The sequence below is a fragment of the Heptranchias perlo genome, chromosome 4 (genome assembly GCF_035084215.1).
Source record: "Heptranchias perlo isolate sHepPer1 chromosome 4, sHepPer1.hap1, whole genome shotgun sequence".
Lineage (NCBI taxonomy): Eukaryota > Metazoa > Chordata > Chondrichthyes > Hexanchiformes > Hexanchidae > Heptranchias > Heptranchias perlo.
This window is the reverse complement of record NC_090328.1, coordinates 93,519,229-93,534,044: the sequence shown is the minus strand read 5'-3', so window position 1 is coordinate 93,534,044 and position 14,816 is coordinate 93,519,229. Positions and strand designations below refer to the sequence as shown.

Here is a 14,816-nt window from a genome sequence, read left to right as displayed (position 1 = left end):
TCCCTGGTCCATACTAAGTCAGCTGATCTCAACCAGGCTGGCAGCAGAATAGATATAATTGGCCTCAGTGTCTCCATACTTGCAGAGAAAACTATTCAGGGGACCCACTTATCTATGCTGGAAAATGTATATGTTGCGACAATGGAGAGCAGACACACACCCAATCAACAGTGGGAGGAATGTGAATGAATTGCCTGATAAGATCCTCAAGGAGACCAAAGTCCAGAAGGAAGCTGCAATCTCAACAATGACTTGGAATTAAATAGTCTCTTAGATGAACAGTCGACACTTTAATTTTATAGCTACCGTGCTAGCTCTATTTTCAATGGTACATTTAAGTTTTAAATGTGTTCCCTCTCAAAACATCTTTTGGTGTGTATTTTAGCCATTTTTTGGCTGCACTAAATTCAGGTTTCATCAGTGCTTTGTTCTCTTTTTTTTAAAAAGGTAAAATTGGGTGCAAATGAATTACAGCCTTGTTATTTAACTGGGCTGTTTGTGTTATTTGATCAACTGGATAAATGCTTTGTGTTGTTATTAAGGTAAGTTGAAAGCTTTATCACAAATTAACATAGGTATGTCAGACAAATACGTTAAGTATTTTTTTTAGAAGCTCACCTCCACCTCCACCCCCACCCCTCCTCTTATTGATGTTATTAGGATGAAGTAAATTAGTATAAACTTAAACTGCAATCCCAACATATACTTGAAATTTCAGTCCTTAAAGCAAATTATTACTAGAAGCTGCTGAAAAGCAGTTCAGCAAAAAGTTGTAATTGTTCACATTAAACAAAAATCAGCATTCCAAAATGATAACATCTTTTTTCCTCAAATCCTCAAAACACTACAGAAACATTCCAGCTGTCTGAAAGGATATCTTCTCCAAATTTTGCTTGAGGGCACAAACCTCGTTTGCTTAAAGTTTAGTTTAGAGAAGGGAATTTTAACATATTCATGTGTGAATGCTTCTTTGCGAAAAACTAAAACACACAAATTGTTCAAATGATCTGCCTATTTCACTCAAGTGATGATACTTATAGCCTGTCTACAGGTCAAAGCGAACAACCAGGGTTTTTTTTTCTATTTCGGCCTCAATACGTTCACTCTATGGGGGAGGTCAGTCCAATGTTGTTGGGAGATCTACTGAAATTCCTCTAAATATGCTTACTGGAAGGGAGAGGGTGGCAAAAATCAGCCAGCCAATTCGCTTTAAAGGCTAGAGTTTACTTCAGATTGTATCAACCAGAACTGTGTCTCTCGCGAGAAGGCAGATTATATTAATTTTAAATGGAGAATCTGCTCTGTTTAATGGTGTTTTTAAGTGCATATCAGATTCAAAAAGATGTGTAAAGTGGCTATAATCCAAAAAGTGAATTAAAAACACTGGTAGAAAATTCTAGACTTTGCTACTGGACACATGAAAGAGGAAGATTCAAAAAATATGTTCTACAGAAATTAAGGCTAGTTTTGAAGGACAGAACCTAAAATTTTAGACATCGTAATCACTGTCATGATAATCACCATCGCCTGCCATTAGAGTGGAGCACATTCATAGGTTTGTGTAAACACTGATCTAATTAGTGACAACATTTCAAAAGTACTTAATTGGCTGTGAAGTGCTTTGGAACATCCTGAAAGGCGATATATAAATGTAAGTCTGTCTTTATTTATTTATTTATTTGCTGTACCTGTTTTGTACCCGGACAACACCAATTACTTGCTGTTAGAATAGATTTCCATTTTTTCATCCCAAGAGATCTTTTATGTCCACCTGAGAACAGAGACAGGGCCTTGGTTTAACACTTCATCTGAAAGATGCCACCTCACACAGCGCGCCCTCAATACTGCCATGAAGTGTCAGCCTAGATTGTGTGTTAAGTCTCTGGAGTGGGACTTGAACCCACAACCTTCTGACTCAGAGGCAAGAATGCTGCCACTGAGCCATGGCTAACACCTGTTACTGATAAACTGATGATTCCCCCAGACAATAACCAACTTAATGTCACTGCAAACCTGTTGTGCTTCAATCCAGATTCGATGCCCTTAAACCAGCTGAGTCAGTTTCTTTGTGTTAATTACAAGGCACTGCAACACAGGGTGAAACTGACCCAAGCTGATGCTTGAGTGAAGTTTGTTGAGAGGGTGCGAGGTGGAGGCTTGAGCACCCATCGGTTGAGGGTGATCATTGATTTCCTGGCAAGCTGCAATGATCCTCGTCTTCACACTGCTGTCATCCATATATTCCTCTTGTCTTCAAAGCATAACTGGAAAGTTGGGATTAATTAATATAATTTCCTGGCACTGGGAGGCTGAGCCAGGTTCCTCACCAATTTTTCCCTGGCGCTCAAGAGAGCCACGCACGCATGGTTTCCTGCTCGTCTCGCCAACCGTTCTTCCAGATTGCCCTGATCTGCGAGATAGGAAACGTGGCTTGTACAAGTTGCAAAACTCACAACTTTCCCTCTTCCCCAAGGGCATGGAGAGGAGCTAATTCGACAGGAAATCTGGAATTGCGACAAATACACACTCAAGGGGGGGTGGGGGGGGACATCTTCCAACTGCAGATCTAGTACTTTTTAAAATTTGAAAGAGAAATGAATTGCAAAAAGCAAGCTGCAATGATCCTCATCTTCACACTGCTGTCATCAACATATTCCTCTTGTCTTCAAAGCAGAACTGGAAAGTTGGGATTAATTAATATAATTATAAGTGGCAATATATTCTACATGGCTGCTGTTTCAACTGTAGCTTTAACATATGCTAGTGGGAAAGGGAGCTCAGATTTAGGGTTAACAGAAGTACTAATGTTTTAGGGTTAGGATAAGATGAACAGGATAAAGACTTTCATTTATCAGCTATATACAGCTTTATACAGCGTTTTTAACACATCTCAAAGCGCTTCACAAACTGTTAGAGGCAAGGTTCATGTAAGCAGCATTTTAATTCCCAGAAACAGTATGACTCTGGAGTATATTCCTGGACCGGTAGGAAGCCGATTGTTAATATGGGGTAGATTTTACCAATTAGCTGTCACTAGGGACACATATCAAGAACTCAGGTGTGGCAGTCAGGGCACTGCATAATTTTGTATCTATTAATTCTAATTTTAGTGATTGGAAAATCACATTGGGAAAGTTTAAATTCCATCCCCAAATTCTCAAAATGTACATCCATAGTGTGTGAAGTTCTACAGCAGGAGCACTAATTTATAAAACCTACTCCTATCTGCTTCAAGCTCGCTGTGCCAGTGGACAGTGACGTTCTGAAAGTTGACAGATATATTGCTAAATATTCTTTCATGCAAAATATTTGTTATTGCATTGTACTTAAACTGGTAGTTAACTTGATTTGTAACATATTACATTTTATCTGTAATGACTCATGCCCCTGGACAGCACTGCGGCACTCGGGTAGGCTCCTGACCCCGACAAGTTTTAGAGAGGCTCTCTGACCAACTTCAACACTTAAAAAGGTTGACATCTGATACACACCTACACTTACTACTGACCTGGTGCAAGACGAGTACCACTCTAGGTACTAATTTGATCTAGTTATCAACTAGGTTGCTCATGTTATGTTATATGAGCAGGGCATTCTCATTATTTCCTTGCCAATTTTCTCCTCTCCTGAAAGGATCAACTCTTTGATCGGGTAGAGTTCGATATGCACTGGACTCCCAGTGGCACCTTGACCAATTATACTATTCATGCATGAACCTTCACAGTGTGCATATTCAAGCTATCCAACCATGGGAGCTTTGCTCTCAAGCCTGATTATGTCCACATTTCCAGCAGAGGTCATTAGATTAAGAACCCTGGTCAATTTTCTCTTAACCCAGAGGCTGCCATGGCCAACTGTCGCACTTCTACTGTCACCTGGTTGAGATCAACTAACTAAGCAAGGATCAAGAATCAAATGTAAGGCTTTTAACCAGATAAAAAGTCATTGAGCCTTTGGGGAAGCCCAGCAGATCACTTCTAAACCATAAAGAAACCAATATGAAAACCAGGGCTGATTTTGAAATCTTTTTGGAACCAATGTAACCATTCAGATTTACTCTTCAATTCAAAACTGGGCATCTAGCTGCAGTGCAACTCAAAGATGGTTCACTTCCTGAATGGCTCACCCTAGAATCCATTGGTCAATGATAAGATCATTTAATTACACAAATGGATGTAGCATTAAATATGAAAGTATGTATTTTAGCAAACCCAGTATATGTCTATGCTTGCGAAGTTTACCCTTGCTGCAACTGGAACAATTACCAATTCTAAAGCAACAGAAACCAGCATACCTAGGATATTAATTCTAGGAAAGTTTACACTATCAACTTGTAGCTGGCCACCATTTTAATACATGTATTACAATGTTGAAGTTGGCTGCCCAAGACAGGACTATAAATCCAGGTGAGCAAAGACAGATCTGATTTTTTTTTTAAAAACACAGAAAAAAACCCGACAATATTGCACTGCACAACATCTCATATGTTTGCCATTAATGGAAAAATTCTTTTCTGAATTACCAGAGGAAAAAACAAATTAATTCTGCCATATATTTCCAGCTTTCAAAGCATCTTTAGCTGCAACTGTTAGCTGTTTGTTTGGAATTCCAAATTCACGTTGCATAATTGGCACCACACTAGGGAAATCTCTGTTGCCGGGTAACATTCCATTATACAACCCTCATTGAAACAGCATTAATGACTGCAATCAACCCAATTCTACTTCCTTACTGAATGATTCAATTTCATGTACAGTATTGTTGATTCTATTAAAAGCCTGTTTTGAAATTTTCTTCACTTGTAAACCTCAAGGCTTTCGTCTTCATTCTATTACAAATCAATTTTTACTCTACGATTAACACTTCAGGCAGAAGACTAATTCATGACTTTGACGTTTGTTCAAATTATAAAAAGCAATCTTACTATCCAGTTCACAATGGGTTAAATTCAAACACACCAACACTAGAATTTAGGGGCCTGAATGAACATCATCAACTTCCCAATTATTTCTTGGAGGTAATGTAACTAGATGATGCACAATTGAAACAATGGACTCTGGACTTCAAGACACTAAAGTGATGTTACAGTCAGTCATTAGTTAATAGCTTTTGCACCAAAGTCCTTTATTTTAGGAAATGGTCTGATGAACATGAGTCTTGTGCTCACCATTTTATATTTTTTTTAAAAAACAAGCTTTAAGACATCAATACACCTTTTTAGGTCAGAGTCCAGGCTGACAGTCAGCATTTGTACAGCCTCGGAGACTACTTTACTGATCACTTAACTGGCTCACGATCCAAGGGGTCCATGTAAACCTGTCACCAGTTTTATGCAACACTCCCGAGTCAAGGGCATTTGATTTGGTTTCAGCCTGCATGCAATTAAAGGCGATGGGCTGCAGGTTTGAAGTGTACCGAAGGTTCAGCTTTTTAAAAAGTATTGGAGGTCTTTCAAATCATACCCATATGGAAAGCTTTCTTCTTACAAAGAAAAAAGCTTTGCCTCTCCATAAGACTTTTCTGTGTGTGGCCCACTGCAAAGTAGGCATCATCTCTCTCTCTCTCTCTCTGCAACATTCACATTCAATAGAATTTCCACAAGCAGCAGTAAATTTGTGCTATGTTGTTCAATGTTTAAGAGGGGTAAACATCTGGGCCTCTTGGAAACTTGACAAGTCTTAAAATTTGTGACTTTCAAACTAGGCCTTCAACTGAAATCATGACAGGACAAAATTGCTCTCACAACATCATCACCTCATAATTGGAACTAAAAGTTGCAAACACTAACTGAAATTGTAGGGTAACCACACACATCCTGCTCTGTGCAGGACTGGCCTGTCAACTATTTGCAAAGTAGAACAAGCACACACAAAGAATATTCACACACCTGTAAAAGTGAAAAGAAACCCATCTCCCCTCTCTCCCAGTCACATGTACAGTATTCTTTGTGGGGTTAAGTTATTGAGGCTGCTAATCTAAATATTTAGACGATTAAAATCTAATCTGAAACTAAATTGCACAGAAAGAGCATTGCTTTAGTTGGAAACAAAAAGCTTTTGTAAAATAGAAATAAAAGTTGTAACAAACCAAAAATCTGATTTGAAAATCAGAAATTGGAGCCTCCTACTCATTGCAAATAAAATGCAAAATTACAAAAAAAATGTTCTCAGCAGTCATGAGGAAATTTTGAAATTAAATTTTTTGTAACAACTATTGCTCAATTACATGGGCCCATTCCTGGAGTCGCTCATATTATGTCGTTATGTATACATTCACATCTTATAAAGAATATAAAAACTAAACTGCACGTTTGTTTTGATGCCCACAATATGACTGCACAACTTTGAAAAAAAACATTGAGGGTCATTTTCAACTGCCAGCCACCTGTTTCTCGCTGAAAAAAATGGGCGGCTGGGGAGGGCTCCTCCACCACCCTCGTGAATCCCAAGGCCTGCCTGGTGCAGTTTGCAGGCAGACCCGTAAATGGGCAAGCAGCAGGCTCACTTGTTTTGGGTGGGACGCTGCTTAAATATGCAAATCACAGTCCTATGCTAGTTGTAGGACCCCGTTTGCAACTTTCAGGTACAAATGGGCAGAGTATTCCCATGCTAAGGCTCCGCCCTCTTGTACCCGGCAGTGAGCATCCTAATCAGCGATCCCTAAAAAAAGCCATTTAAGGCCCAGATATTTTGGGCGAGCATATCTGTGGAGCCAGAAATGCTCCTCCTGGCTCCACAAAAATACTGTGGCCTGTTGCTGGCTAGTGCTTGACCAGACATCTGCTCCCGCTCCCCCTCCCCCAGTCCAAACTGCCGGCCAGTTCAGTGAGAGAGTTGGCCAATTTCCCACCTTCTTACAACCAACGAGCTACAGTGGGATGCTTGTTTAGCGCCCACAACTCACTGGCAGCATTCAAATGTCGCCCCCACCCGAAAACGGCTGGGGCCTCCTCTACCAGCTTAGAGAAGGTTGCGTGGCCACTCTGCCAAATTTACACCTGTTTTGGGTGGAAGTCGAATCCCTCCCCTCTCCCATTGTTCGGAGTTAGTATACCGCTTCTCTTATTGAACTCCTTAAAATTTACAAAGGAAAAATATCACCTACCTTGTAGGAGCTTCTTTGTTCTTTGAATGATAGGCATCCTTGCCACATCACAGCAGCATAGCCTTGTTTAAGTTCTGGGGAACCATGTACTGAGCATGTATATAAATGCCATGATATTGCATACAAGTAGTGTCACACGTGGTCTCCTGCATCATATAAATATAAATGTGCACTTCAGTTTCAACACTATTAAAAAGATGCCAAAATTGATACTATATAGGATCTGCACCACTGGGTTTTTGCCTGAAGCTAGACAAAAACTAATTAAACACAAACTCCATCACAAAACTACGCCCCTGCTGTGCTTCCAAATAGATAGGTTGAGGCAGTGTCTGAAGAATGCACACTATTTGAAGAATGAAGTCAACCATGTGAGGTAAAATCTAAGTTGTTTCATCATTTTGCATCATTCACACACTGTAGAAGTGCTGTACTTTGGAGGAGAGAGAGAAAAACACCAGCTGTTGGGACCAATGTAACAAAGGCAGGTCAGAGACCACACAAATCTAGACAGTAATGTTTAGTAAATGATTGAAAATTGCTCCATGTAGCAGCATTGTGTACATCAACTGGAACCCAATTGAGAGGTTCCCAAGGAGGAGCCATAAAATGGCTGTTGTGACCCTTAAATTGTCCCTGGGTTTCCTCCTGCAAGATGGTTGAGTGTAGATTGCACAACTATCCATTTGGCTACCCGTTGATTTGTTACTGGCTTGCCGTAGGTCCTTGCACCACAGGAAACCAATAACTGCAGAGACTGCTTAAAACCTTTCTGGGGAAGACACACAGCTCAAGCATCCACATAGTGGAAGGGATGTTCTAGTTCTGACATGTGTGGGAGTGGGATAAACAACCTGTCCCATTGTACCAGTTCCTTCCATCTCTGGTGAAAAATATTTCCCACAAAACAATAAGCAGAACATGACAGATTTGTTTGTATTCACAAAATTAGTGAAGTGGATACATGTGTACAGTATTGCAAAGCAGTTCTCTGAAAGATTTCTTCACCCAAAATGAGACTGAAAAGCCATTGTAGATAAAAATTCAAGCAATATCAAATATTTGATCTGCAATTCACTAATTGAGATCCAAAATACTAAAAAAGTTTTCCCATACAAGAAATATTAACTCATGTTTGTAGAGCTTGAACACTAATAAGAACCAACAAGGGGTTAAATTAAGAGTAACAATTTTCAACCAGTTTGCATGAAATGGATCAATCGCTGCTCCTCCAAATCTGAGTCACAAACTGTAGAAATACAGGGGCCTGTCAGTACGACAGCACGGTGCGCGGACAACACAGCGTGAACTGCTGAGAGTTTGATAAGTGTGGGAGTTCGGTGAAGTGGGAGAAGGAGGTGCTGCTTTGCCTTGCTTTTCCTAACTTTTTCCACAGAGTGGCAGTGGACCTGAGCGTAGTAGACTGAGATTGGGGAATAAAAGCAGCAGCAGACCTGCAACAAGAGAAAACTACTGTGCGACGTCACAGGTGAGGCAGGAGAGTCCGAGAGGTGAGCACAGTATAAAAGGAGACACCTAGAGCGGGAGGAGAGTGAGAGTCTAAGGCAAGTCATGGCAGCACAGCTCGCACCCATGATATGCTCCTCCTGCACTATGTGGGAAGTCATGGACACTACCAGTGTCCCTGGCGACCATGTGTGCAGGAAGTGTGTCCAGCTGCAGCTACTGGCTAACCGTATTTCGGAGCTGGAGCTGCGGGTGGATTCACTGTGGAACATCCGCGATGCTGAGACTATCGTGGATAGCACGTTCAGTGATGTGGTCACACCGTAGGTAAAGATTACGCAGGCAGAAAGGAAATGGGTGACCGCCAGGCAGAGTAAAAGGACTAGGCAGGTAGAGCAGGAGTCCCCTGGGGCCATCTCCCTCTCAAACAGATATTCTGCTTTGGATGCTGTTGGGGGAGATGGCTTATCAGGGGAAAGCAGCAAGAGCCAAGTTCAGGGCACCACGGGTGGCTCTGCTGCACAGGAGGGGAGGAAGAAGAGTGGCAGGGCTATAGTGATAGGGGATTCAATTGTAAGGGGAACAGATAGGCGTTTCTGCGGCCGCAAACGTGACTCCAGGATGGTATGTTGCCTCCCTGGTGCTAGGGTCAAGGATGTCATGGAGCGGCTGCAGGGCATTCTGGAGGGGGAGGGTGAACAGCCAGCAGTCGTGGTCCATATTGGTACCAACGACATAGGTAAAAAAAAAAGGGATGAGGTCCTGTAAGGTGAATTTAAGGAGTTAGGAGATAAATTAAAAAGCAGGACCTCAAAGGTAGTGATCTCAGGATTACTACCAGTGCCACGTGCTAGTGAGTATAGGAACAGGAGAATAGACAGGATGAATGTGTGGCTGCAGGGATGGTGTAGGAGGGAGGGATTTAGATTCCTGGGACATTGGGACCGGTTCTGGGGAAGGTGGAACCTGTACAAGCGGGACAGGTTACACCCGAGCAGGACCGGGACCAATGTCCTCGCAGGGGTGTTTGTTAGTGCTGTTGGGGAAGGTTTAAACTAGAGTGGCAGGGGGATGGGAACCTGAGCGGGGAGTCAGAAGGGAATAAAGTTGAGAGCAGCAAGAGAGGGGAAGACCCAGGGGAAGTCTACAATACAAATAGTACAAACAGTTGTTCAAGAACAAGTGAAAGGGAAAAGCGTAAAGCAGCAGAAAGTGTACTTTAGGCACGACAGATAAAATAAAAACTAGAAGGCGTAAGGCGATTAAACCAGCATCAAAGTTGAAGGTCAGGCTAGGGTGTGTGTCCCAACTAAGAGTTCTATATACAAATGCATGGAGTATAAGGAATAAATTAAATGAACTACAGGTTCAAATTCAAATTGGAGGGTATGACATGATAGCTATTACTGAGGCTTGGCTGCAGGATGGTCAGGATTGGGAACTAATTATACCGGGTTATTAGGTCCACAGGAGAGATAGGGAAAATGGAAGAGGGGGAGGAGTAGCCTTAGTGATTAGAGATGAAATCACTTCAATGATAAAGGGAGATATAACGAGAGGTAAGCAGCCAACAGAGACCTTATGGGTTGAATTGAGAAATAGGAAAGGATCTAAGACTATAGTGGGAGTTGTATATAGGACCCCTGGCAGCAGCTCTGAAGTGCTAGATTGTATAAATGCAGAGATTAGACAAGCGTGTAAGAAAGGCATAGTGGTCTTAATGGAGGACTTTAACCTTCACATAGATTGGGAAAAGCAGACGAGCAACTGTCAGAAAGGTAGTGAATTTCTTGAGTGTGTCCGGGATAGTTTTCTGCAGCAGTATGTCCTAGAGGCAACAAGGGGGCAAGCCATACTAGGTTTAGTAATGAGTAATGAACCAGATTTAGTTAACGGCTTAACTGTGCGTGAACATCTATCCAATAGTGATCATAACATGATCGAGTTCAACGTAGTGTTTGAAAGGGAAAATAGTGAATCAGCTGCTAAGATTCTAGACTTGGGCAAGGCCGACATCAATGGAATGAGACAGAGACTGTCCACAGTAAACTGGGCAAATCTGTTAATGGGTAAAACGATTGATGATCAGTGGGAAATGTTTAAAGAAACATTTAACGTGATACAGAATCGGTTTATACCCCTGAGGGGCAAGAACTATACTTGCCAAAAAAAAAGCCATGGACAACTAAAGAGGGAAGGGACAGTATAAGACACAAGGAAAGGGCATACAAAAAGGCAAAAAATGGCACAGATCCTGGCGAATGGGAAAGATACAAAGATCAACAAAGGGACACAAAACAGATAGTAAGGGCTACAAAAAGAGAGTATGAAAAGAAACTTGCAAGGGATATCAAAACCAATACGAAGAACTTTTATAGTTATATCAGGAAAAAGAGTGTGGTCAGGAGCAGTGTTGGCCCCTTAAAAACTGAAAGTGGGGATATTGTCATTGACAATGAGGAAATGGCGGACATGTTGAACAATTACTTTGCGTCAGTATTTACAGTTGAAAAAGAGGATAGCATGCCGGAAATCCCAAGAAAACTTATGTTGAATCGGGGACAGGGACTCGATAAAATAAACATAGGTCAAGCAACATTAATTAAGAAAATAATAGCACTGAAGAGTGACAAATCCCCAGGACCAGATGGTTTCCATCCCAGGGTTTTAAAGGAAGTAGGTGAGCACATTGCGGATGCCCTAACTATAATCTTTCAAAGTTCTCTGGATTCAGAAATTGTCCCTCTAGATTGGAAAATTGCACATGTCACTCCGCTTTTTAAGAAAGGAGAGAGAAGGAAACCGGGGAATTATAGACCAGTTAGCCTAACATCTGTTGTGGGGAAAATGCTGGAGTCTATAATTAAGGATAGGGTGACTGAACACCGAGAATTTTCAGTTAATCAGAGAGAGCCAGCATGGATTTGTGAAAGGTAGGTCGTGCCTGACAAACCTAATTGAATTTTTTGAAGAGGTGACTAAAGTAGTGGACAGGAGAATGTCAATGGATGTTATTTATATGGACTTCCAGAAGGCATTTGATAAGGTCCCACATAAGAGACTGTTAGCTAAGATAGAAGCCCATGGAATAGAGGGAAAAGTACGGACTTGGTTAGGAAGTTGGCTGAGCGAAAGGCGACAGAGAATAGGGACAATGGGAAGGTACTCACATTGGCAGGATGTGACTAGTGGAGTCCCGCAGGAATCTGTCTTGGGGCCTCAATTATTCACAATATTTATTAATGACTTAGATGAAGGCATAGAAAGTCTCATATCTAAGTTTGCCGTTGACACAAAGATTGGTGGCATTGTAAGCAGTGTGGATGAAAACATCAAATTACAAAGCGATATTGATAGATTAGGTGAATGGGCAAAATTGTGGCAAATGGAATTCAATGTCGACAAATGTGAGGTCATCCACTTTGGATCAAAAAAGGATAGAACAGAGTACTTTCTAAATGGTAAAAAGTTAAAAACAGTGGATGTCCAAAGGAACTTCGGGGTTCAGGTACATAGATCATTGAAGTGTCATGAACAGGTGCAGAAAATAATCAAGAAGGCAAATGGAATGTTGGCCTTTATATCTAGAGGACTGGAGTACAAGGGGGCAGAAGTTATGCTGCATCTATACAAAACCCTGGTTAGACCGCACCTGGAGTACTGTGAGCAGTTCTGGGCACCGCACCTTCGGAAGGACATATTGGCCTTGGAGGGAGTGCAGCGTAGGTTTACTAGAATGATACCTGGACTTCAAAGGTTAAGTTACGAGGAGAGATTACACAAATTGGGGTTGTATTCTCTCGAGTTTAGAAGGTTAAGGGGTGATCTGATTGAAGTTTATAAGATATTAAGGGAAACAGATAGGGTGGATAGAGAGAAACTATTTCCGCTGGTTAGGGATTTTAGGAGTAGGGGGCATAGTCTAAAAAATTAGAGCCAGACCTTTCAGGAGCGAGATTAGAAAACATTTCTACGCACAAAGGGTTGTCGAAGTTTGGAACTCTCTTCCGCAAACGGCAACTGATACTAGCTCAATTGCTAAATTTAAATCTGAGATATTAGCTTTTTGGCAACCAAAGGTATTAAGGGATATGGGCCAAAGGCAGGTATATGGAGTTAGATCACAGATCAGCCATGATCTTATCAAATGGCGGAGCAGGCACGAGGGGCTGAATGGCCTACTCCTGTTCCTATGTTCCTATAAAAACTTGAAATAGCTGCAAACCCAATGTCTAACAATTTTGAAGATGTCCTGAAATACAAGTCATCATGTGAGATGGCTTAGAAGATCACTGCACAATTTTTCCTTCCGTCTCTTGTATAAGCTCTATTAGTAGTTGCCCTGCAAGACGCTACCCTAGGGGATGGGTGACACCAATTCGAGTATGATTTTTCAATAAACAAATTGGAATCTCTTCAAATCCACTTGTAATATTTGATTCCCCCCCCCGACCCCACCACCGCCCCTCCCCGCCAACGACTGTGCCTGTTCGTATCTTTGAATCTACCAGTGGGATCAGAAAAAAGAATGGAAGCACATATCTTTGTATCCAGGAAAATACAACCTCTATCCTTCAGCAGAAATCCAGAAGCAGTCTAAAGAGGAAAACAGGTCTACCTTTGGGTACACCAACTCTTGAAAATGTCCCTAATTATGTGGAGATCTTTCACTTGGGGTGAACTAGTACCAACTAATGTTCAGTGCCATCTGACTGGATTTCACATATTTTACTCAGCAGACTGTTGTGGAACAATGTGGCAAAAACAGTTCAGCCATTCATTATAGGTGCATTTTGTGAATCCAAGGCAAACTTGGCAAGTTACAGTATCATGTCTAAGAGAGGACATTTTATTCAACACTCAAAAGCTGCAGCAATTGTGAATGGATTATTGCATTTTCCACAGTATTTAAAGCCTTTGGCAGATGTTGATGCAGACTTGTTGATCCAGTTATGGAGGCACTTATTTTGTTTATGATGTATTACATGGGTCAATGCCATACAGTAAAACACATGCCAGCTGTGGCAAACTCGGATAAAATTCAGCTTTGTGCCTTGTATTCAACTGCTCGTTTGTTTTTGCCCATTTCATTTGCTCTTTCTACACCATCTTGGGAGCACTGGATTAGTCGCTGGTATTACCGCATAACCAAAAAAAAAGCACAACTTCTACATGCTTTTTCTGAAAAGGACAGCCTCTTATGTCATTATTTTACTAGAGATTCATTGGTATTAGTCTCCCAAGAAACCTGAAAGAACCATTTGATACTATATCAGTCTAATCTAACCTAAAAGACTGGAGATTTTGTCACAGTCTGACACAAGCAGCTCGAAAATAAACCAGTGTCATCACAGGTCTTAGGGGTATTGAGAGACAGGAGTAGGAGACCAAAAATGTAATACAAAGTATCTGCATTTTCAACACATTGGGCTGGAACTCAACAGCATAAGTACCTTTTTAACAAAGTGATAATTGTTAACACAATGCCAATCAAACTCAGTGGCCCAGAAAGGAAACAATTTAAACTGTTCCTGCATGTAATAAATTGGATATTTTAAAGAGGTCAAATTTTTTAAAATTTTCTTGCTTCTCCTTTCAGTCTTTTTTTGCCCTCTCTCTCCCTTAATCCAATCTTTCTTTCTCTCTCCATATTTCTGTTTCTGTACCTGATCTTACTCTAATTCACCCTCCTTCTCTGTCGTTCCTGTTTTCTCAATCCGTAAATCTCACTGGTTAAGGAGATAGACTGTTGGTCTGGCCGTTCACTGAGGTCCCAGTTGCCCTCGTCACAGCGTTATCAGCTTGCACTCACAGAGCAAAAAAAATCAAGCTGAAGGGTGCAGGAAAAAGTCTAACTGATGGCATAAGCCGTGAGATGCCCACTCCAACAAGATCCAGCCCATTGTTTCTCTAGCACCTGTGAAGCTAGACTATACTCTCATGATGTGTGCTGGATGCAGAATGATAAAGAAAAGGAATATTCACTCCATCCCAGTTATTTTCACCTATTTTTCAACTGAGGCCCCCAAGCCAATCATTGTTGACAGGGCAGGAACCTACTCTAATGTCACCCCAATGCTAATTCTGAATGCTTGGTGCTCCCCATAAAGTGATAGAGTTAAGATTGGGCATTCATTGCTGTGGAAAATTGTGATCACTCCTTGAGATCATGCACTGGTAGGTGTTGCAATAGGCTGCACCACCATTCCTCCCTTCTGCTCACTATATTTACCTACATAACAGCC

The 14,816-nt window shown here is 41.4% G+C and overlaps 1 protein-coding gene across 5 annotated transcripts in view; it reads right to left on the bottom strand.

Annotated features, from left to right (window-relative positions):
- Positions 1 to 14,816, bottom strand: part of mllt3 (MLLT3 super elongation complex subunit) — a 208,545-nt gene that overhangs the window by 158,830 nt on the left and 34,899 nt on the right. Inside the window, exon 2 of one of the 5 annotated variants that reach the window (XM_067983311.1) lies at positions 7,105 to 7,250. The exons of the other annotated variants lie outside the window; for them this stretch is intronic. Coding sequence (XP_067839412.1) covers positions 7,105 to 7,141 — 37 coding nt within the window. The 5' untranslated portion in view covers positions 7,142 to 7,250. The remainder of the gene's footprint in view (positions 1 to 7,104; positions 7,251 to 14,816) is intronic. 5 annotated transcript variants of the gene reach the window in all.